General features: G+C 38.6%; 1 protein-coding gene across 2 annotated transcripts; it reads right to left on the reverse strand.

The window, feature by feature from the left end:
- Positions 1-1,656: 1,656 nt before the first annotated feature.
- LOC140243653 (uncharacterized) lies at positions 1,657-5,735 on the reverse strand. Of its 2 annotated transcripts, none has more exons than XR_011902238.1 (3): positions 4,883-5,735; positions 3,609-3,768; positions 1,657-3,327 (listed from the first exon to the last, which is right to left on the reverse strand). XR_011902238.1 is itself a non-coding variant. In XM_072323316.1 (3 exons), exons 1-3 carry the CDS (start codon positions 5,041-5,043, stop codon positions 3,175-3,177), a joined length of 327 nt encoding a protein of 108 aa, XP_072179417.1. In that variant the 5' UTR covers positions 5,044-5,735; the 3' UTR covers positions 1,657-3,174. The 2 variants fall into 2 exon arrangements, 1 of the variants encoding a protein (XP_072179417.1); XM_072323316.1 differs by having other exon boundaries at positions 5,030-5,735.
- Positions 5,736-25,888: the final 20,153 nt, after the last annotated feature.

Genomic DNA, 25,888 nt, shown 5'->3' on the forward strand with positions numbered 1-25,888 from the left:
TTCAAAACCCTAATAACCCCTAACCTTAAAACTTTCATACCCCGAACAAATTCAAAACCCTAAACACCTATACCCTCAAAACCCTAATAACCCCGAACTATTAAACCCTAGTAACCCTATATTCAAAACCCCAATAACCTAAACCCTCAAAACCCTAATACCCCGAACAAATTCAAAACCCTCAAAACATGCACCCTCAAACCCCTAATAGCCCCACCCTGGAAACCCTAATAACAAAAAAAATTCAAAACTCTCAAAACAATTATATAGGTTTTCCCGGTCAGATATCCGCAATATCAGATCAAGCGTCACATTAGGTAATTCAAATGTCAATAGGGAAATCAAATGTCCACTTAGCAAACCAATATCCTGTAAGGTAAGTGAGATGTCCATATAGCCATGTCAAATATCCACACAATGTAAATTTTCGTGTCACCTCAGGTCAATGAGAGCATATCACGACATTCATAGGTGATTCAGATGCCAGGTAAGTAATTTTGACATCAGTTGCTCTAAAACACAGCAAAGAGAATTATCTTTCTCAAGAATATGAAATCCTGATGAATATTATCAGGTGCAGACAACTGCGTTTTCATTCACAGACAATCTGAGATGACTTTATTCAAACAAAGCGAGTCTCGCTCATTTTTTTTTTCTTTTTCTGAAGAAGACGGTTTTTATCTTTATCTAGGGAATTCAAAAGAGTGATGATACATAAATATAGACATTTGAAACTCGAGAAGCAATTTTGCATTTGCAGTAAAATGGCAGCAAAATATCTATGAACTGCTAGAAAATGAACAAAAGAAGTATCACATATTCATGGTGTGAAGCATAAGAGTTAAGAATCATTATCACAAAGAATGACGTCCTATTTTTTATTCTGACCAAAGAAGTAAATAGTCCGACCTTGGAAAATCATATGCATAGAAAATAAAGATATTCGATGAAATTCCTATAATAAGATTCACAAATATATTTTCTTTTTCGGTTATTATTTGTATGTGTGCAAAGATTTCAATAAATTTCATATTTCTTTTTACCGTAGTCTGGCATTTGATGTTGTTTGCTCTGCAGGCACAAGAACATAATGTAGGGTATCTGAATCAAATTCATTAGCGAAGCAAGTATGATATAGTCATTCCAATGCCATTAGGGAAATCAAATGTCCAAATAGGTATATAAGCAGTCCATAGTCAAGTCAAATGTCCACACAAAAGAAATTTTTCCAGAGTGTGTACAGCACTGTACTTTCTTTTCATAATTTAGATGGGTTAGGAAGGTCCATTTGTATTGAGTTATACATCATTTTAAAGCTTAGAGTCTGCTCTTTCAGAATCTGCCCCTGAAAATTCATGTCTGCCAACTGTTTGTTCGTTTTGTGGTGCAGGGTCACATATTTTCACCACTTACCCCTAACAATAATCAGTAAGAGATGAATACACAAACACACACATGCGCGCACATGCACGGGCACAAACACATTCACTGTCAAACGTATCAAATAACAGCACTATTATGCAAAACATTATCAACTGGCACTCTAGGATGTTTACATGCACAAATTTTATCATCCACCTGTACATAACTTACATACACATACTGTACATGCATGTGAATGCCCATATTAAAAAATACACCTTGAAACACATCAAATACCAGCATATTGGAACATAGTACTATTTATTAGAATCCAGTCACACTCTTCAATTTTTTCCAGCACAGTGTACATGACTTTACTGTAACCAGGTCCGGAGGTAGTAGAAACGCTGAATCTACACAGAGGGAAACTCCAAACAAGATCCGCTCAACAGGTCCTTCATAAGATCAGGCATCTTATCGGTCTAAACCATAGCCATTAGATTTAGAACGAAATTGTGTTGGGCTAGTTCATTTTATACAGGGGGAAAGTAATCCTTTTTCCTATAAATGTTTTAGCTCAAATTACCAATTTTTTTTTTTAAATTTTCATGCAAACGCATCTTGAAATACAGTATGTCCCCCCAAAAAAATTACAACGGGACCCTCCGCAATGATATCTTTAAAAATAGTGAATCCAACTAAATACAAATTCAGGGTATGAAACTATAACTCATTGCCCACATCTTACAGGAAACCCCATTCGATTTCCTTCAGTGGTCAAAGAGAAATGAGGAATTTTGTAGAGGATGTCGGGAATCTCTTTTGTCCTAAGTTCTGTCAATTTTCTTGTCAAAAACCCATTTTTGTATCGTGTTACACAAAAGGAAAATATGCTAAAAACAGCATATCACAATTAACTTTTTTAAAGAATTGTGATGGGGACGACCAATGTTATGTCACATTATAAATGCACAATTGTACTTCTAATGAAATAAATCATAGAAAACCAAGGATTTACACAGAAATTAAAAAAATCTGTGCTGTACTGTTGTGTATACTGGAAAGTATCAATAGTTTTCAGCTAATAAATTCAACACAGAGAATGATTACATCGCTGTTCGATTTTGAAACAGGCTCACTGCATAATGCACATCCAGTACTTTCATGAAGGTGATGCACCTTTACAAATTGAAAGGGGGCGCACATTTCCATCCCCCATTTTTTCTTATTTCTTTTGTTTTAACAAAAAATAAAATGGGGGTGCGTGCCTGGTGCACACCCCTCGTGATCTGCCAGTGCACAAAGTTCTTGTTGAATGATGATGGGAAATGAATAACCGACAAAGCAACTACAGTCATATCTGTTACATGGGAGCAGTGATGAAACGAGAAATGACAGCCTCACACAAGAATACAGGAAATCTACCAAACCAAAATGTTGCGTGCCTTTTTATATCAAAGGACAATCGCTGATTGAATATTGAGAGTGAAGGTCAAGGTATATGATGCTATTCAAATGGCAATCACTGGCATTAGGAACATTGACCAGTAAGGAGTACACCTGAAGGAGACAAAAAAAGAAAAGATAGAAGAAGAAAAAATTACAGTGCACTCCTATTTGTATTATAACGAAATTCCAGTAAAGCAAAATAAAAATTCAGGCCGCAACATTATCTTCCCTATGTTATTTCATTGTTTAGAAATACTGCTGGTCCCGAGGACTTTGTTATAGACAATGGGAGTCCACTATGCAACAACTACAACCCACAATTCCTGAAATCAGCTCATAATGCTTGGAATCCTGTTCCTGAGATTAGGACTGCGGTTCTAAGCTTCCCCAAAACGTCTCAAGATGCCATGCAAGCTGCCTGGTAGTGTGCTCATTGTTGCCGTGGAACCTCGAGAGACGTCGTACTTTTCCAGCGAAGAGCCACAGGATTCTCTCGTCAAGGAGACTTAGGTGTACCTGCAAAGATTAGAGTATTTATCACCATGTCAGTGTCATTATTTACATTAAAAATGCCACATACAGCTGTAATCATGTATCCACTGGAAAAAAAAAAATCAAATTTATGAGATATTTCGCATCTCACTTAAACAGCAAAATGAACCAGTCAACATTTTGTCTACTTTGACCAATATCTGAGTGAGCTCTTTCTGAGACTTTGAATGGTACCCCTACCATACAGCTTAAAAAATATCTCTACACAATCATAAAATCACCTTAAACAGTACATGTAGTCGTACCTTCATGTTGGAGACAGAAGTTGGAAGAAGCTCGACATCACAGGACTTCACACCAGAATTCACCCAGGAAGATGTGCATGTACACTTAGAGTGGGCCCCTACAACCAAAAAGGAAGCGGACAGCATGATGGACCCGTGGACATCTTCTCGCATCAGCCACCTGCATTAACCATAGATTTTGACGAGAAAGACAATAGACCTACATGTAATTACAATGTATCACAATAGTTATAATCCACAGCAATAAAACTGAGGTGTGTAAAATTATGAAGTAGAAATTCTATGCAATAAATATTTTGTAGGTGTCAGTCATCCCTGCTAAATTTATAGAATATCAAAACTTCAAATATACGAGTCTATTTATTGTTCTTTCTTGTGTAATTGTCTTGACTACATACAGACACAGTGTACATACAGATAATTTCTAGTACCTTGTACATTAACTTGTCTACGGTGTCTACAAAGTACACATTGCAATGTGTACTTAGTAGACACCATAGACAAGTTAATGTTAATTTGAACACTTCGAGAACGAAAGCTGATGTTACAGCTACGTACATATAGTTTGCTTGATATGATTGATAATTCACGCTAGGATTGACAACTTTTCCAGATTGGAATACTCACACAACGTACAGTACCACCTGTTAAAACCACACTAAATACCGATAAATGTGATCACAGGTTCAAAATAAGCTTGCGTTTACAGCTAGGTAGGCCCTAGGCCTACCTTGAAAAAAAAATATGGACAAACATGCAAGGAAAGTTCGTTCATTATTTTCTGCAACTGTACAAGCGGGGAATGTTGAGTGAAGTACATGTAGAAAACAGCCACAATTTGTGCTGTGACAGTGTGAGTGTTACAACAAATCGATCGTTGTGGGGGAATTGCGTTTAGCTGAGGCAATTCTAAGTACCCAGAAAAGAAAAAAAATAAGTCAAGGAGCCATTATGGGTTTGGAATAAATTTTTACACCCACACATTTACTGAAAAACAAAGTTTTAAAAGCACATAACCTATCGTAATCAGCTCAAGATTCACGATCGCCGTGATCAGCTGTTCCTTCGTACAGACTAACATGCTACAGGCACAATTTGCTGTTATTAGATTACTGACACAACAAATCGATCATTGTGGGGGAATTGCGTATAGTTGAGGTAGCTTACATACTCATGAAGGATGATAAGTAAGCAAAGGAGCTGTAATTGATTTGACATCATTTTTACATCAACAAATTTACGGAAATACGACGTTTGAAAAGCACAAAACCTACCGTAATCAGCTCAAGATTCGCGATTGCCGTGATCAGGTGTACGCACAACACGCACAACAGTAGGGTTGGGGGTACCACGTATCGACACCCTAAGGATCTGTAGCTTGTTTATTCTAAAAATATAATACAAATCCGCCTAATTCTTACCTCAAATATGCCATAAATACTGCAGTTTTGAATGTCGTGACCGTCTCGTTGATTATGAATCTCCGTTTTAAAATAGCGCAATTTTAGTGCGTGCGTTCCGTTTTCTTCGCGCAGCTAAAAAGGGAACCTTGCGATCGGCACCCCCTCTCCTCCATAGGTATACACGTGAATTTCACAGCATAGGTAATACACGTGAATTTCACAGGCCATAGGTAATACACGCGAATTTCACAGCCATGCGTCGTTACTGATCGGATGTGTAATTTTTAGCTTGGTTTGTTTGAGTTTGATTTTCGTTTCTTCGTTTTTATTGTTTTTATAGCTAATGACACTTAATCCCGCGCGTACTTTTTCGTTCTATACGCAAACAGCCATGATACGCAGGGTGTCGATGGGAAGGTGCCGTGTCGATAGGTGGTGCCCCAACCATACCAGCAGAATCGACAGTGAACAGGTGCAGGTACTCCTTGATGCCGTGATTTCAGCTTGATCCTTCTTCGAAATTGCATGATGATAAATGTGACCTTCTTTTCCTCTTGTGTGTTGATTTTAAGGCTTCTAATTTCTACCTCAACTTGCTAAAAAACAATCTAACAAAGCGGAAAAATGTCACATTTCCGTACTGAACAGCAGTCACGATACGTGTGTTGCATGCGGTAAGCCTACACTAGAGCACTACAAATACACACGTACACCGCGGCCGCTGCTGTTATGCAGCAATCCCCATAGTATAACACGTAGATGGCTTGTAAACAAGGGTCTCCGGCGCGCGCGCGCAGTTGACCAATCGCGCGCGAACAACGCGTATTTCGATCTGGTGTCTTGGTAACGAGGCTGTTTACGCGTCTGGGAGACAAATGTGTGTACTATTAGGGTTCAACGCAGAATTTCTTAGACACGATCGCCAAAAGAACAGTCATTTTCGCCGTAAACGAAGGGGATTTGGTCTTCGATCAGACGTAAGTTTTTGTCAACTTTAGAGACTATGACATCCCACCTTTCTCTTCAAAATTTCACATTTTGTAGATTGTATTTCGAAACTAGAACATTTCCCGTACAACATGATACCAAAATGTCAAGTTGGTCCCTGAGTACCTAAAGGTCTTCTTTTTTTTTTTTTTTTAACAAAAAGACCTTTAGGTACCCCAAAAAAGACCATCCCCCAAAAAGGACTTTTAAGTCCCCCAAAATAGACCTTTGAGTACCTGAAGCGCAAACTCAGATGAGGGACCAAACGGTCCCTTTTGGGGTACGCAGAGGTCTTTTTTGGGGTACCTAAAGGTCTTTTTTTTTCAGGTTCTCAGAGGTCTATTTTGGGGGACTTAAAAGTCCTTTTTGGGGGATGGTCTTTTTTGGGGTACCTAAAGGTCTTTTTACAAAAAGACCTTTAGGTACCCCAAAAAAGACCATCCCCCAAAAAGGACTTTTAAGTCCCCCAAAATAGACCTTTGAGTACCTGAAGCGCAAACTCAGATGAGGGACCAAACGGTCCCTTTTGGGGTACGCAGAGGTCTTTTTTGCTAACCCTACTATTTTCTTAGAAAAATCGTTATTACTTTCTTATTTCTTACTTTTTTGAGCTGAAATTGATATAATATATGATTTAATTATAACCGATCGATCCTATACCATTTTTTGTGATATTTTTCTGCAGACGAGAAATATAGGGGGTTTCCAAAATATTATAGGTACCCGGGGGTCCTTTATTTGGTTACCATGGTTACGGTTCCAACTCAACTTAGTTAGGGTTTTTGAATTGTACCTTATTTAGCTAGTACTTAACCCCATGACCTTTGACCTCTAACCCCTGCAGGTCAAAGTTCAATGTTCAATCCTAACCAAAAAATGCAGTTGGGTTGTACGCAGGATAGAAGTAAGGTGCCTGTTCTAGGGCTGAAAATAGCACATTTTATTTTCAGAGAAAAAAAATTAAAACAATGCTGGGCAGAAAGCCCATACCATTTTCTATAACATATCCAAAAATTAGCTCAAACGGACTATTTTTAAAGAAAATATGGCAATTTTTTGGACAAAATTGGTGTTGCGTCTTTTAATTTTTCCAAATTAGGCTCTTCTTGCATCACTGATAAAATCCTTTTTCGTAGACGTAATGAATTTTTTTTTCATCTAAAATAAGCCTTAAGACTTGTTCTACACTATATTAAAAAAGAAAATTTCTATCTCCCAAGAAAAAGTTGAAAATTTTTAACCCTAATTAGGTAAGGGTTAGAAAAATTCAAGAAAAATCACCATGGCACAACTTTCGCCGCAGATGGCGCTCTGCTCCCAAAGACTTGGTTACTTGGTTACATCAAAGAGGAGCACAACAGCCCAAATTTATTATTACAAACATTATAAAACATATTGTATGATGTATGAAACAACTGCAAAAATGTATTCAGAGTGTGAAGAAATCACTGATTTGCAAAAAAACAAAAACAAAACAAAACAAAAACCATTGTAGAAGGTACACAGTGTAGTCTCGTCATTAATGACAGGAGTCTTAGTGTTATGCCTTCGATAACACGTGTTATTTTCTTTGTATTTCATTGTTTTTAATTGCATAATAACACCATTGAATATCATTGAATCTGATTCTTCTTTTGTGATGACCTTGTTTCATGTGTAAAGACTGTTTGTACCAAATTTTAGCTTCATTGGATGTTTGGCTGATAGCGTTGTCAAGGAGTTAATGGGTGATTGCAGAATGTGTCTTATGTTTGAAGTGAGTGCTGAACTTTGACCTTCGTTTTCTCCATTTTTGGTTTTTACGACATTCAACATATTAGAAGACCATAACTTAAGCAAAAGCTGCTTTCTTAGCTAGTTAATGCTGGCGAAAATGAAATGCCGTTGCTAGGGCTTTCGCTATTTTGAGTGCTGATTGGCTGCCTTCCGAGCTCGCCTTGCAAGGATCAGCTGCTGGCGTGCGAAATGAAATGTTGCCAGTTTAACATGTAGTAGATTGATGCTATAATAATTACAATATCAATGCATTTAGCAGTTTTAAATGACTTTAAATAAATAATTTACCATTAAAAAGTTATTATAACGACAAATTTACATTCACAACTTGGAATTTGAGGAGTTTTGACCGTGAAGAAAAATTGTACTTTTGTCTTTTGTCCGCCATCTTCATTAACTAACGCATATACACATAATACATGTTACATACTTTTAGCTAGTGTACCTAGATTTTGACGTCTTGTTTTGATAGATCGTGCCCTAACCCTAGCATTTCCGTTGATATTACTAATTTAGATTATATTGCACGTAAGTCATCTCTTAATCTACGTGTAATTAGACACAATCTGAGTAGCGATGCCGGTCGTTTTCCCGAACTATCGGCCGCAGTGCCGTGGACCGCCGCCGCCGGGTGCGGGCTGGAGAACTGCAGCAGCGAACTCTGCCTTCAGTGACGCCCGGGTGGCTCGGGCATTGAACGAGGGGCTGCGCAGCCTCGATCCCGCTGACCAGAGGAATCTCTCTGCACTGATAACTTTTGATAGGAAAATGCCCTTGTACTGAAAGTTGGTACCAGCCATTAACAGCATGTCCTTAATTACTGTGCAAAATTTCAGCCTAATCCGATAATCCCTTCATAGTGGTTGCTAGGGAGTTTTGCTTCCTGTTTTTTGTTCCATTCATTGCACGGAGCTTGAATAGACCCTAACCTTTGAAGCCCCTTTTTCTCAGTAAATACTTTTCCAGAGTGTGTACAGCACTGTACTTTCTTTTCATTATTTAGATGGGTTAGGAAGGTCCATTTGTATTGAGTTATACATTATTTTAAAGCTTAGAGTCTGCTCTTTCAGAATCTGCCCCTGAAAATTCATGTCTGCCGACTTTTTGTTCGTTTTGTGGTGCAGGGTCACATATTTTCACCACTCGCCCCTAACAATAATCAGTAAGAGATGAATACACAAACACACACATGTACCAACACACACATACGCGCACATGCACGGGCACAAACACATTCACTGTCAAACGTATCAAATAACAGCACTATTATGCAAAGCATAATCAACTGGCACTCTAGGATGTTTACATGCACAAATTTTATCATCCACCTGTACATAACTTACATACACATACTGTACATGCATGTGAATGCCCATATTAAAAAATACACCTTGAAACACATCAAATACCAGCATATTGGAACATAGTACTATTTATTAGAATCCAGTCACACTCTTCAATTTTTTCCAGCACAGTGTACATGACTTTACTGTAACCAGGAGGTAGTAGAAACGCTGAATCTACACAGAGGGAAACTCCAAACAAGATCCGCTAAACAGGTCCTTGATAAGATCAGGCATCTTATCGGTCTAAACCATAGCCATTAGATTTAGAACGAAATTGTGTTGGGCTAGTTCATTTCATACAGGGGGAAAGTAATCCTTTTTCCTATAAATGTTTTATCTCAAATTACCAAATTTTTGTAAATTTTCATGCAAACGAATCTTGAAATATAGTATGTCCCCCCAAAAAAAATTACAACGGGACCCCCCGCAATGATTAGCTGGACACCATACACTTAGTGTTGTTCATGTAAATAGTCCTACAAAGTGTACATGTTGCTAAATTGCATTCCAAGTGGCAAAACCAGCCAGTAACCTGCATACTTCTCAGTTTCCAGAGTGTATTAAAATACCGGTACAATAGAGACAATTAAAAACAATAAAAAAAACAATATATAAATGACGCACAGGTCTGAGTGCGTCAGTCGGAATTGTGTGCATAAGGTAACTATGGAATGCTTAACACACGAGGCGAAGCCGAGTGGGTTTAGGCTAAATTCCATAGTTACCGCATGCACACTATATTCAGACTGACGCACGAAAAGACATGTGCGTCATCTGATTTATAGAATGGGTAATTTTCTTGTCAAAAACCCATTTTTCTATCGTGTTACCCGATGACAAAATTACTGGATGTATTTCCTTTTGGCTTGCCGTAAACGGGCATGCATACCTGTGCTTACCGTTTTTACTGGATGCATGGCCAGCCATGCATCAGTTTTTACTGGATGCATGGCCAAGCTGAGTGCGCGAACCTTTGTTACAAGTACGCGTACTCTTGATAAGTGCGCGATAACATGTTTACCACTGTGACTCGGCGTGAATAAAACACGAAAGGAAAATATGCTAAAAACAGCATATCACAATTAACTTTTTTTAAAGAATTGTCATGGGGACGACCAATGTTATGTCACATTATAAATGTACAATTGTACTTTTAATGAAATAAATCATAGAAAACCAAGGATTTACACAGAAATTAAAAAAATCTGTGCTGTACTGTTGTGTATACTGGAAAGTATCAATAGTTTTCAGCTAATAAATTCAACACAGAGAATGATTACATCGCTGTTCGATTTTGAAACAGGCTCACTGCATAATGCACATCCAGTACTTTCATGAAGGTGATGCACCTTTACAAATTGAAAGGGGGCGCACATGTCCATCCCCCATTTTTTCTATTTCTTTTGTTTTAACAAAAAATAAAATGGGGGTGCGTGCCTGGTGCACACCCCTCGGGATCTGCCAGTGCACAAAGTTCTTGTTGAATGATGATGGGAAATGAATAACCGACAAAGCAACTACAGTCATGTCTGTTACATGGGAGCAGTGATGAAACAAGAAATGACAGCCTCACACAAGAATACAGGAAATCTACCAAACCAAAATGTTGCGTGCCTTTTTATATCAAAGGACAATCGCTGATTGAATATTGAGAGTGAAGGTCAAGGTATATGATGCTATTCAAATGGCAATCACTGGCATTAGGAACATTGACCAGTAAGGAGTACACTTGAAGGAGACAAAAAAAGAAAAGATAGAAGAAGAAAAAATTACAGTGCACTCCTATTTGTATTATAACGAAATTCCAGTAAAGCAAAATTAAAATTCAGGCCGCAACATTATCTTCCCTATGTTATTTCATTGTTTAGAAATACTGCTGGTCCCGAGGACTTTGTTATAGACAATGGGAGTCCACTATGCAACAACTACAACCCATAATCCCTGAAATCAGCTCATAATGCTTGGAATCCTGTTCCTGAGATTAGGACTGCGGTTCTAAGCTTCCCCAAAACGTCTCAAGATGCCATGCAAGCTGCCTGGTAGTGTGCTCATTGTTGCCGTGGAACCTCGAGAGATGCCGTACTTTTCCAGTGAAGAGCTACGGGATTCTCTTGTCGAGGAAACTTAGGTGTACCTGCAAAGATTAGAGTATTTATCACCATGTCAGTGTCGTTATTTACATTAAAATGCCACATACAGCTGTAATCATGTATCCACTGGAAAAAAAAAAAATCAAATTTATGAGATATTTCGCATCTCACTTAAACAGCAAAATGAACCAGTCAACATTTTGTCTACTTTGACCAATATCTGAGTGAGCTCTTTCTGAGACTTTGAAAGTAAGAAGAAAAAATGTAGGGTTGGGGGTACCACCTATTGTCACCCTAAGGATCTGTAGCTTGTTTATCCTAAAGATATAACACAAATTTGCCTAATTCTTACCTCAAATACGCCATAAATACTGCAGTTTTGAATGTCGTGACCATATCGTTATGAATCTCCGTTTGAAGCTGAGGCAATTTTAAGTACCCAGAAAAGAAAAAAAAAAATAAGTCAAGGAGCCATTATGGGTTTGGAATAATTTTTTCACACCCACAAATTTACAGAAAAACAAAGTTTTAAAAGCACATAACCTATCGTAATCAGCTCAAGATTCACGATCGCCGTGATCAGCTGTTCCTTCGTACAGACTAACATTTTCAGTACTGACACAACAAATCGATCATTGTGGGGAAATTGCGTATAGTTGAGGTAACTTAGATACTCATGAAGGATGATAAGTAAGCCAAGGAGCTGTAATTGATTTGACATCATTTTTACATCAACAAATTTACGGAAATACAACGTTTGAAAAGCACAAAACCTACCGTAATCAGCTCAAGATTCGCGATTGCCGTGATCAGGTGTACGCACAACACGCACAACAGTACCAGCAGAATCGACAGTGAACAGGTACTCCTTGATGCCGTGATTTCAGCTTGATCCTTCTTCGAAATTGCATGATGATAAATGTGACCTTCTTTTCCTCTTATGTGTTGATTTTAAGGCTTCCAATTTCTACCTCAACTTGCTAAAAAACAGTCTAACAAAGCGGAAAAATGTCACATTTCCGTACTGAACAGCAGTCACGATACGTGTGTTGCATGCGGTAAGCCTACACTACCACTACACACACCGCGGCCGCTGCTGTTATGCAGCAATCCCCATAGTATAACACGTAGATGGCTTGTAAACAAGGGTCTCCGGGGCAGTTGACCAATCGTGAACGCGTATTTCGATCACGTGTACGCCATGACAATGTGTACTAGGGTTCAACGCAGAATTTCTTAGACACGATCGCTAAAAGAACAGTCATTTTCGCCGTAAACGAAGGCGATTTGGTCCTCAGACGTAAGATTTTGTCAACTTTTGAGACTGATATCCCACCTTTCTCTTCAAAATTTCACATTTTGTAGATTGTATTTCGAAATGTTGTTTATATCATCAGAAACTAGAACATTTCCCGTACAACATGATACCAAAATGTCAAGTTGGTCCCTGAGGTCACTTTTTGACCTTTTTCGGGCTGTCGTGCGTAATCACTTTGCCGAGAAGTGTCGGGTTTTGGCAGAGGCCAGGTCTCATATACACTATTTCGGGGCCAGTTCTGAAAATTTCTAAAAACGAGGTTTACGAAGAAAATCTGCTGTCATTTTTTCACTATTCATTTTCTGGAAATGCCCAGCACATATGATAGAGAAGGGAAATTTCCGCATTGAATCCAAGAATTTTCTTTTTTCTAAATTGATTCCTTATCGAGATATTTATGATTGAAAATGCCCTTAAAAAGCGAAAATTATTAAAAAAAATGATTTTTTAGTTTTTTTGCTCTCTTTTTTCTGTTTGATAGAATCTATTTTAATCCTTTTGCGTGATTATTCTTTGGATAGAACTGTACATATTTGCCAAAAAACAATTTTGGATTCTCACACCGATTTTTAAGAATTTAAGAAAAAATACAAAGGTACAATAAAGTCCTTTTTCGGGTACATGGTCTTTTTAAGGGTACTTAAAAGTCCTTTTACGGGGACTCAAAGGTCCTATGTACCCGAAAAAAGACTGTCCCCCAAAAAGGACTCATGTACCTGAAAAAAGACCTTTCGGTACCCCAAAAAAGACCATCCCCCTAAAAGAACTTTTAAGTCCCCCAAAATAGACCTTTGAGTACCTGAAAAAAGACCAAGTACCCCGAAAAAGGACTCCCGTCGACCCGAAAAAAGACCTTTATGTACCCCACAAAGGACCTTTAGGTCCCCCAAAAAGGACATGTAACCCAAAAAGGACCTTTATGTAACCCAAAAAGGACCGTTATGTCCCCCAAAAAGGACCATCCCCCAAAAAGGACAGGTACATAATGGTCTTTTATGGGGGCCGTCTTTTTTGGGGTACATAAAGGTCTTTTTCGGGGGTTACGGAGGTCCTTTTTTATTTGAAATCTAGCCCTAACCCTAACCCTAACCCTAACCCTAACCCTAACCCTAACCCTAACCCTAACCCTAACCCTAACCCTAACCCCCCCCCCCTAACCCTAACCCTAACCCTAACCCTAACCCTAACCCTAACCCTAACCCTAACCCTAACCCTCTAACCCTAACCCTAACCCTAACCCTAACCCTAACCCTAACCCTAACCCTAACCCCCTAACCCTAACCCTAACCCCTAACCCCAACCCTAACCCTAACCCTAACCCTAACCCTAGCAAATTTAAAACCTAACATTATGCCCTCAAAAACCCTTATAACCCCGCTCTCTAAAACCCTAGTAACCCTATATTCAAAACCCTAATAACCCTAACCCTCAAAACAATGATACCCTTAAATTATTTCTTTGAATATCGGGTTACTAAGGTTTTATAGTGCGGGGTTATGATGGTTTTGAGGGTATAGGTTTTTAGGGTTTTGAATTTGTTTGGGTATTAGGGTTTTGAGAGTTAGGGTTATTAGGGTTTTGAATATGGGGTTACTAGGGTTTTAATGTGTGGGGTTATTTGGTTTTGATTGTAAAGGTTTTTATGGTTTTTAATTTGTTCGGGGTATTAGGGTTTTCAGCTTTCTGGTTATAAGGGTTTTGAATTTCTTGGGGTTATTTGGGTTTTCATGGTCGTGGTTATTAGGGTATTAAGGTTTTCAGGGTCGGGGTTATTAGGGTATTAGGGTTTTCAGGGTCGGGGTTATTAGGGTATTAGGGTTTTCAGGGTCGGGGTTATTAGGGTATTAGGGTTTGGAGGGTTTGGGTTGTTAGGGTTTTGAATATGGGGTTACTAGCGTTTTAAATTGGGAAGGGGTTATTCGGGTTTTGAGGGTTAATTTGTTTGGGTTCGTACAGTTTTCAGAGTGGGGATATTAGGGTTTTGAGGGTGAATGTTTTGAATGTTTTGAATTTGTTCGGGGTATTAGGGTTTTGAAGGTTGGGGTTATTGGGGGATTTGAATATAGGGTTACTAGGGTTTTATTGTTTGGGGTTATTAGGGTTTTGAGGGTAGGTCCCCTATAGGTTTTTAGGATTCTTAATTTGTTCGGGGTATTAGGGTTCGGAGGATTGGGGTTATTAGGAACTTGAATATGGGGTCACCAGGGTTTTAGAGTGCGGGGTTATTAGAGATTTGAAGGATTAGGTTTGTAGGGTTTTGAATTTGTTCGGGGTATTAGGGATTTTAGAGTTATGGTTATAAGGGTTTTGAATATGGGGTTACTAGGGTTTTAATATGTGGGGCTAGTAGGGTTTTGATGGTAAAGGTTTTTAGGGTTTTGAATTTGTTCGAGGTATTAGGGTTTTCAGGGTTGGGGTTATAAGGGTTTTGAATATGGAGTTATTAGGGTTTTGAATTTTTTTGAGGTTATTAGGGTTTTGAGGGTCGGGGTTATTAGGGTTTTGAGGGTAAGGGTTATTAGGGTTTTGAATATAGGGTTACTAGGGTTTTAGAGTGCGAGGTTATTAGGGTTTTGAGGGCATATGTGTGGCGCTCCGACAAAATGAGTCATAAGTCGCACGGGGAGTTTTCCCGTAATGAGCCGAAAATGAAGGGGAAGCACTACTCGGGTCGAAATTTTTTTATGACGGATTTTGATTCCTTTATGTTTTATCTGTTTGTACAGAAAATTTCAGCGTGTGAAAATGAGTACAAGTGTCCCAAATCACCGTTTTTCTGAGACAATTTTTTCGGTTACATTTTTTTCGAACGCTCGCCTTTGCGTTGCGTTTCGCACCTATTGTTCTTGCCAGATCGAGACTCCGCCTCCGTTGCTAGGGTGTATGCTAATGAGGCATTGCTCTTGACCCCTTTGAAGACAAAACAAAGCATGGTGCGCGCGGCGGCGTCGGCGGCCAAGCGGCGAGGGCTATAGAATTACGCAATAATAGTGAGCTGACCAAGGCTATTGATTGCATGACCAGCGAGTTTCGTTTGATACATGCACTCCATTTCAATGAGTGGTGATTGACATGACGCACAAATCGCACTGAAAAAAATAATTCCAACGAACGATCACGCAAAATTTATGATACTTTATCTATGAGCTAATACAATGATCACATATCGAACTCGAAACCTTTTTATGCGTGTGTGTACTTAATTGGCCTCATTAATGAATTTGTTCAAATAATCATAACTTTCGTTCCCTGGTATGTGACTTGCTGTTTAAAGTTCATCTCTGGAGATATAGTAGGGCCTAAGTTGTCAATTATTCTCGTTTTTATAAAGTCGACAATTTGTGTGATAATTCGCCAAATGTATGTAATGCGTACTATTATTTCCCTGGTTAATGAAACTTATTGCCTTACTTCTTATGATGGTTTGGGCCGTGACGGCATGGAGAGAAATCGGAAGACAAACATTATTAATGCCCAGATAGCTCGTGTTCCCTTTGGAGGATATTCTGCCTCTAGTCATCTGTGTATTTTTAGAAGTAGGACCTATTTGAGAAAGGGACAGAAAGCTGTGTCGCTACTCAAAAGTGTGCTTCTTCATTTTGTTTTGTTTTTTAATCAGAATGTTTGTAATGATAGCTGTTTGCTGTGTATTGCGTGTAGCTGACATGTGAGAGGTCAAGTCTGCAAAGAATTAGGTTGGCTAACAGCTTTGCCAAGTAGCAGCGCTAATTGCCCATTGAATTGCGTAGGAACTGAGGAATTTCGAATGAAAGAACTCGGACGGCAATGTTCACGCCTTGTATCCGAGTAAACCCCGCATCAACGAAGCCTTAAACAATGAAAGGTAAACTTCCTGCTATCAAGGGGTGGATAATCACGCAACCAGTATTCTTTCTTCGCCATTGATAGCAGAATCAGTGACGGAATGGAGCAACAGTGTTGGAGGATCGGCATTATGTCTGCTAATTTGTAAAGGAATTTTTCAGTCTCCTTTTGTGTTCAGAACCACAGTCAGTGCCGCTAACTTACTCTATCTCCTACAAGCTATCGTTACCATCTTAAAACGTGAATTTTATGAAAGGCTAAAAGTGATCAGGGAATCAGTTCTTCCGCGTGATACATGCAGGCTTTTATAATAGCATACCAAGCTTAAATCGTTTACCTGTATAGAAAGGGCGGGGATACACACTTATCGCAATCATCCGGATTTGAGAGTGATACACTCTACTACTTTTCTTCATCTTTCCCCCGACAAAGACCATGGTAATTCAAAACAAACAAACAAGCAGTTGATTTATATCAGAACGTAGAGATTTTTTTTTTGTGTGTGTGTTTCATGTATGTATAGGTCATCTCTTGATGTATAGTAGGCATTTGTTGTCGTTTTTACAGCGTTTCCTAATAAATGCCTGTAGCGAAAACCCAACAAAACTTCTATCAAGGAGGGAAGGGAACGTAAATTTAAATATCACATAGTCTACAGAAATCAGACATGTAAATAAGGCAATCATATACATCCGCACGGCCGATTGTAATCTCTTACTTTGATTATCAAACATGATCGCCTGCACTTACGTGCTTTTTTCTAATTTCTTGAACTTTGCCTCATTTTCTCTCTTTTTTTTAAACAATTGCTCGAAACATTTAAAAATTGTAACACAGTCTGCTATCCCACAACATAATATTCCTTTTGATTTGTCACTTATTGTTGGTCGGGTGACGCCAAATGTTGGAATCTCGAGCGATGATACTCGGCATTTTGTTTGTTGGTTTTCGTCTCATCGCTCAAAAGAATTTTGACTACGATTACAAGACATAACTGATGGTTTACAAAAGTGATCATCAATTCAGTAAGGATTAGTCAAGTCATGAATTCACTTTACCCATCATGACTGTCTAATCGAACTACGACAAAAAAAAAAAGGCGCGGTTTGGGTAACCGCGCCTTTTTATTCTCATAGTTCAAACTAATTCTTGACATAATCAAAACAAATAATTCTTTATTAAATTTCTCAAAATAATCAAAAGACGGCCTAAGTCAAAACTTTCTACAAAGATTGCCTATACGGCAATCTTTACTAGCCTAAACAAGTTTTCTAGAGCTATCAGTTCCCCCTATGACAATGACTTCGATCGCGTTTTGAACTTGTATCGAACTACTTTCAAAACAGCTATTACCTTTGTAGTTCGATTAATAAACCAGTCTTTTGAATTCATAACCAACATTCGTAATCGTAACAATACAGTAACATAGTACTGCATGTCAATAAAAGTTGGAAAATGTAAATGCTATATAATAGTAGCGCAAAAAAAAAAATGAGTAACGATTATCTTCATACATTTTAATTCCTAGTGATGTCGCTACGAAAATGACACATGGTTTGGTTCAAGCAAATAAAAGTAAAAAGGAATGGGATATACTTCTAATGATAGTACCACGCCGTACAATGCATTTCACTGTATTTTGTAACATTTGGTTACGTTTCTGTGCGCTTTACGTACGGAAAATAAAAGGCAGATTTGTGCTATTAACATGCTGACACGCAACGCATTCAAAATGTTTTTTTTTTAAATACACCGTATGCAATATAATGTTTTAGTATACGGTTTGAAACTTTGAATTTGCGAGTCCTTTATGAAATTATAAGCAGGGTTATTACATTATCAAGCAAAAATTAAAGTATTTAGGGATTCGGATTTGCGCAGGAGACTAACAGTGCTATATATGGCGATCGTTCGCAACATTAGACAATCCTCTTCAATAGATATACAATGTAATTCTGTTTTCGTGAATTGAAAGAGAAACGAAAAGAAGTCAACTTTTTAACTTCATTTAGCTTTCTCAGCAATTGAACTTGATTTGATCTGCCATGCATGATATCGCTGTGTGCTCTATTAATTATATTGAATCATTTAATCGGCGTGCTTGTTTTTTATGCAGAATATCACAGGTAAGTTTAATTCATTGAAGTTCATAATGTTTGTACATATGGCGTGTTCGTTGTTTTCTATTTTCATTTTTATAATATATCACGTGTCCATTATCTGATTCTGACCACGAAAATATGGCGACTGTTTAAATGCGGAGCATGTACTGGAAAACTGCAATGTCTCCTGCCAGTATCATAGACAAACTAATTTCTAGTCTATCCCCGCTTAAAATTGAAATGAAATTGAACAAAAAACAAAAAACAAAACAACAACAAAACGAAGTTCGACTTTCAGTAGATTTCAACCGTTTTGTATAGTGCCTGATTAATGTAATGGACACAATTCTTTAGCACATAAGCAATCACATAACTTTCGTGAATAGATGTGTCTTAATGATTGCATCTAATGGAAGAAAACTCGTCTCCTTGCCTGAATTTTAGCTTCTTCCTGTTCAAGCTCGCGTGAAAGTAATAATTGAACATCAATCGCAATCATTAAGAGAGGCACATCCTTAGAAATAAGCACAGGAGTACTGAGACACACTACGAAATAAAAACGGGCCTTTTATCGCTATTGACAACGCATGACATTGAAATGCTTTTTTTTTCCTTGGGGGAGGGGGGTAATACAATTGATTATTCTGAAGGTTCGTTAATCACACAATGAAATATGGTTTGCTATTAGCTTTAAATAGGTTCGTTAACAAGAAAATTAAATGCGGTTCCTTTCCGGTAGTTCCTTTACCCGAAAGTAATCAAGCAATCATTTTTTTTTTTTTCTGATAAGGTTTTGTGAATACAAAACGAAGTGAAGAAGGCCTAAGTATTAATTCCGGATATTTTTCAGTATTATTATTTATGATCCACTTCTCAAACGCGGGGAAAGATTGTAACTGCACATGTGATGTAAAAAAATATATATATCCGCTTAAGCTACAAGTTAATTGTTTTTTTTATATGCTATGCTTTTAGAAAAGTGACTGAGAATCATTGCAAACCCAACGTGAAGCTGTCAAGCCTACATCAACCTTTGCTTCTGATACGTATAATAATTATGTGCAGCATTGGCAAGCGTGATAAGCGATAAAATACTGTGCACGCAACGCCTATAAAGGAAATGTGCCTTTAATATGGTGGGAATTCATAATGTTACGGCTGTATACAGCTGCAGCAGAAAAGACGCGAAAGCAGTTTTTGATGCTCTGCAACATTACGACCATGTGCGTAATTTGAGGGTTTATGTACACGCAAAGAACACGATCTCAAAAGACGACTATCGTTAATCAACTTCATTGACTTTTTCTACCGATGCTGTCTTTTGAACATCCGCCTAGAATAGGTTCTCAGGTTCTATTTAATAGGTATTGGTACGTGCTAAACGCATCCTCTTTAGTTTCCATTGACAACAACGTGGGGGGAGAATGGAAGCGATGAACGCCCTCGCTAAAAGACGCTTCTCGTAAGACGCATTGCGTGCCCGCCTACAATAGGTTCTCAGGTTCTATTTAGGTATTGGTACTTGCTAAACGCACCCTCTTTAGTTTCCATTGACAACAACATGGGAGGAGAATGGAAGCGATCAACGCCCTCGCTAAAAGACGCTTCTCGTAAGACGCATTGCGTGCCTTCTTTTCTTTCTACTGTTTCCTATTGTTTGTGAGTTAAAAACTTGCGGCAAACCACAACGCAGCCGACACACAACGCCTACCGACTCATTCATGCGGCGGCAGCGGCACGGACACAAACGCGCCGAAGTTTACATTCGGGCTGCCGTATTGGTCAGAATCGTTAATGATAGACCTGTCCTGCGATTGGTTGATTATCTTACATACCCAAGCTCTCGCCTTATACGGTAGTGCGTGCGATGGAGCGTAAACGCCGTCGCTAAGCAGGACAGTTGTATTGTTTCGTCCCGTGAAAGAAACAGGTTGTGAACATGAACATAGCCTGAACTTTGAGAGCGATTTTCTCCGTTATTTAGAAAATCAACTGACATAACAAACGTGGTTAATATTCGTTTTTATGATCTGTAGGGATGTCGAAATAAGTTGTATTACATATCAGTGTAAAGCTTAGAGTCTGTAGAATTCACTTATAGGCATAACTACGATTTCATTTTTTGCGACTTTTGACTCATTCCGACGGAGCGCCACACATATGTTGTTAGGGGTTTTAATTTCTTACGGGTATTATGGGTTTTGAGGGTTGGGGTTATTAGGGTTTTGAATATAGGGTTACTAGGGTTTTAGAGAGTGGAGTTATTAGGGTTTTGAGGGCATATGTTGTTAGTTTTTAATTTGTTAAGGGTATTAGGGTTTGGAGGATTGAGGGTTATTAGGAATTTGAATATGTGGTTACTAGGGTTTTGAATTTCTTGAGGTTATTAGGGTTTTCAGGGTCGGGGTTATTAGAGTTTTGAGGGTTAGGGTTATTAGGGTTTTGAATATAGGGTTACTAGGGTTTTAATATGTGGGGCTATCAGGGTTTTGATGGTAAAGATTTTTAGGGTCTTAAATTTGTTCGAGGTATTAGGGTTTTCAGGGTTGGGGTTATAAGGGTTTTGAATATGGGGTTACTAGGGTTTTGAATTTCTTGAGGTTATTAGGGTTTTCAGGGTTGGGGTTATTAGAGTTTTGAGAGTGGGAGGTTATTAGGATTTTGAGGGCATATGTTGTTAGGGTTTTTAATTTGTTAAGGGTATTAGGGTTTTGAGGGTTGGGGTTATTAGGGATTTGAAGGATTAGGCTTTTAGGGTTTTGAATTTGTTCGGGGTATTAGGGATTTTAGAGTTAGGGTTATTAGGGTTTTGAATGTGGGGTTACTAGGGTTTTAATATGTGGGGATATTAGGGTTTTGATGGTAAAGGTTTTTAGGGTTTTAAATTTGTTCGAGGTATTAGGGTTTTCAGGGTTGGTTTTATAAGGGTTTTGAATATGGGGTTACTAGGGTTTTGAATTTCTTGAGGTTATTAGGGTTTTCAGGGTCGGGGTTATTAGAGTTTTGAGAGTGGGAGGTTATTAGGATTTTGAGGGCATATCTTGTTAAGGGGGTTTCACACCGAGCTTTACGTAGAGTTACGTATAGTTGCGTAGCGTCGCGTAGTGGAGGGACGCAAAATACGTACGCGAGATGTACGCAAAAAATTAAACATGTTTAATTTTTTCGCGTTCCCTCCGCGTAGAGCACTGATACGCAGGACCTATTACGCAAGTATACGCAACACTACGCAACTGTGCGCCATTCATACGCAACAGTACGCCATCAAACCGTGTTCACACGAAGGAACTTTTTCGGCCTGCGTATGACATGGCGTAGTGTTGCGTACTGTTACGTAGACATTTGCGGAGACTTGCGTAGACCTGGCGTACATTTACGTAGTGTTGCTTACAATTGCGTAGACTATTATTATTGGTGAAGATTTGGCAGTCCAATGTGATCCATGTTTGAAAACTGTATGATATCATTCACCCCACTGGACTCTGAATCGCTGGTGAATATCATCATGTGCTCTTCTAGTCTTCATTATATCTTTTGTGGGCCTAATAACTGCAAAAGGCCGAAAAGGCCGAATACATTAAAAAAAAAAGAAGAAGAGCAAATTGCTGTGGCTGGTGCAAAAATTCTTCTCCTGCTCATTTTACATGCCTCTACTGATCAAGATGCAGGCGATTTTCCAGAACTGTGTGAACTAATCTGGCAATGGAGCTCCAGTGGGAATTAAGTTCCCTAAATCACCGAGGTAGAGGAAACAAACATGTGCTCTCAGCCTTGTTAGTTTTAACTGACCAAGAAAGGGTACACGTTGTAATGGAGTTGGTTCAATAGCACCCAATGCTCTGTGATAAGGCTCGTGAAGACTATAACAAGAGGGCTAAGAAGCTGCTGTATCAGCCATAAAAGAGAAGAATTAGATTGGGGTGGAAGGTAGGCTACAGTTTACTATGTTTTTAGTGATCAACCAGGATAGCGCACGAAGACATGAGTGCAAACGCAACGAGATAAATGTGGCACGCTAGTGAAGAATTCTGGAGAAGCATAAGGGAAATCGGTATAAAGACATGTTGTCTCCTATTGTTATTGATGGGTTGGATGCCCATAGGTAGAGGAACCTACTGCCATTTCAGGTGCCATTTAGTCACACTGATCTATATAAATGATGGGTATCTCATCTTCCCATCTATGGCACCATGAGGTAGTTCCTTTGTTCTTTTTCTGCTCTGCTTGTGTTGCCACTCTACAGTTGTTCCATGTCTGGCAGGTGGGCATTGCACGCGTTTCCACGAACTTGAAGTTACTTCACAATAATATAAGCTGCTGGTCATCTTTATCAAATGAAGGTTAGAGCAAGTTTGAAATAGGTTCTAAAGAACTCATGAAATTGATATCTTATTATGTAATTCTCGGTGCATTTCGTGTCAAGAGTTCATTGAACGCATGGGCTCCATTCCCGTGAAATTGATAAATGAATAAACATCGGCAGCACGCAGTTTTTTCATCAGTTGTTAATACTGCCCCTTGGTCTCCGCTGGATCCGAGATTTGACCTATACACTTCTTAATTTTCTGATTCTTGCAACGTCTAAACATTCGTTTTTATGCGAATATTGTTTCTAGGACAGCTGAATGATGGAGAACTGACGATATCAGCAAAGATTTTAACCTCCTCACCATAATTATGTTTGAACAGCAGGTAATGAGTGGAATAAGAAACAGAAAGCAATGCTGAAATAGCTCTGCAGCTTCAACAATTTGAGCATAGGAACGCGGTACGCAACTTCACGCAACTGTAAGCAACTCTACGCGGCCTGTACGCCCGACTTACGTTTATGTACGCAACTCTACGCCCGCTACACGCTGAATAAGCTACGCTAATACGCGCTTCCTACGCAACCGTACGTAACCCTACGCTTGGACTACGCCGATCCTGCGCGGATCATCACAACTATTTTTCATGAGTACGCAGCCGATTTCGGCGTAGTCGCTACGCAACTCTACGCAACTCTACGTAAAGCTTGGTGTGAAACCCCCTTTAGGGTTTTTAATTTGTTAAGGGTATTAGGGTTTTGAGGGTTGGGGTTATTAGGGATTTGAAGGATTAGGTTTTTAGGGTTTTGAATTTGTTCGGGGTATTAGGGATTTTAGAGTTAGAGTTATTAGGGTTTTGAATGTGGGGTTACTAGGGTTTTAATATGTGGGGCTATTAGGGTTTTGATGGTAAAGGTTTTTAGGGTTTTAAATTTGTTCGAGGTATTAGGGTTTTCAGGGTTGGGGTTATAAGGGTTTTGAATATGGGGTTACTAGGGATTTGAATTTCTTGAGGTTATTAGGGTTTTCAGGGTCGGGGTTATTAGAGTTTTGAGGGTTAGGGTTATTAGGGTTTTGAATATAGGGTTACTAGGGTTCGAGAGTGGGAGGTTATTAGGATTTTGAGGGCATATGTTGTTAGGGGTTTTAATTTGTTATGGGTATTAGGGTTTTGAGGGTTGGGGTTATTAGGGTCTTGAATATAGGGTTACTAGGGTTTTAGAGAGCGGGGTTATTAGGGTTTTGAGGGCATATGTTGTTAGTTTTTAATTTGTTAAGGGTATTAGGGTTTTGACGGGTGGGGTTATTAGGGTTTTGAATATAGGGTTACTAGGGTTTTAGAGAGCGGGGTTATTAGGGTTTTGAGGGCATATGTTGTTAGGGTTTTTTAATTTGTTAAGGGTATTAGGGTTTTGAGAGTTGGGGTTATTAGGGTTTTGACTATGGGGTTACTAGGATTTCGGATTGCGGGGTTATTAGGGTTTTGAGGGTAAGGTATTAAGGGTTATGAATTTGTTGGGGTTATTAGGGTTTCCAGGGTGGGGCTATTAGGGTTATGAGGGTGCATGTTTTGAGGGTTTTGAATTTGTTCGGGGTATTAGGTTATGAGGGTTTAGGTTATTGGGGTTTTGAATATAGGGTTACTAGGGTTTTATAGTGCGGGGTTATTAGGGTTTTGAGGGCATGTGCTGTTATGTTTTTTCTGCTCGGGGTTAGGGTTAGGGTTAGGGTTAGGGTTAGGGTTAGGGTTAGGGTTAGGGTTAGGGTTAGGGTTAGGGTTAGGGGTTAGGGTTAGGGTTAGGGTTAGGGTTAGGGTTAGGGTTAGGGTTAGGGTTAGGGTTAGGGTTAGGGTTAGGTATAGGGGAACATTGCTACAGTGGACCATAGGTCCATTGGCCAATTCATGTCGTAGAGGGCTTCTCTTTTTTGTAGTAGATATCTGCAGTTGTGTTGTGCTCAGTGGTGGTTCCTTATCACTCTTTATGCGATTGTGTTTCGTAGTGGTTGGCTCGATCTTGATGCTCTGTGTGCTTTCATTGAACTTCTGTTCCTCACTTGTTTGGAAGTATCTGTTACAATATCTTCATAGGCTTGACACCTTTTGGGTTTTCATTCGCTATTACCTGATTTGATGGCACTTGGAAATGTGTTTTTGATTATGTGATAGGTAAGTGTTTGTTCTTTTACGTATCCTTGGTTATTTATTTTTTGTGTTTGTATGAGTTTTAAACTTTGCTTAGTTTTGAAGTCCTCTTGGAAGTGGGGGCTAAGGTACGTCGCCATCTTTTTTTTGATAAATTTGTGTGTCAACAGATTTTTCTTTGTTTTTTGTTGTTAATAGATTGATATTTTTGTTTTTGAGAAAAATATTTGCTGGAAAACATTGTTACAGACAGTAATTTAACTGATGTTACAGCACTTGATCAAATACCTTGAAAAGAAACTCATCATGTGTGAACTGCTTTTACAAAATGATTCAAAAGTCAGAGGAGGGGGTTATTTCTTATAAAAATAATAAATTATTCGGTTGCGGATATATTGATGATTTAAAAAGAACATTTCGAGTGGTCTGAGAAGTCAGTTCTCGAGACAACTCTGATAGTGGTTTGACGTTGAAAAGACGTCTTTTTTCGGTTACTATTGGTCAAATGTCGTACGTCATATTAAGACAATAAAATGATATGATTTTATTTGTGCAATGTAATTAGCTAAGATGATGTAATCACTCCATGTTATCCCTGCGTACTTTTGATGTACATTGTACATTAGCTTTGTGATGTCTAATGAAGTGATAGTTTTGTTGATGCATTAATGACACAAAATTTGTTTTTTTTTTTTGCAACGTATATATCACAATTCTATTATCATATAATTACTGATATATTTATGACATTAGATTTACATTAATTTTACAATTTATTCATGTCATTGGACCGCTTTATTAATCATGCCACGTTTCCATTGGTTTTGCGACATATCAATAACGTGATATAAGCGACGAATTCGTGACGCATTTATCTGGCAGAACTAGGTATATCTTGGTAGTTATGCAATTTTACTAGATCATTAATGTGGCAGTAGTTTTTTAAAAACTCTAGAAGTTCTCTAAGCACAATATGAAAATGA

Source organism: Diadema setosum, chromosome 20 (assembly GCF_964275005.1).
Source record: "Diadema setosum chromosome 20, eeDiaSeto1, whole genome shotgun sequence".
NCBI lineage: Eukaryota > Metazoa > Echinodermata > Echinoidea > Diadematoida > Diadematidae > Diadema > Diadema setosum.

What these genes read in the sequence shown, in the direction of transcription:
- LOC140243653 (XM_072323316.1), bottom strand. An exon ending in CTTCTGTCTCCAACATGAAG is followed by an intron (nt 3,328 to 3,608) that starts GTACGACTACAT and finishes TAATCTTTGCAG; the next exon opens with GTACACCTAAGTCTCCTTGA.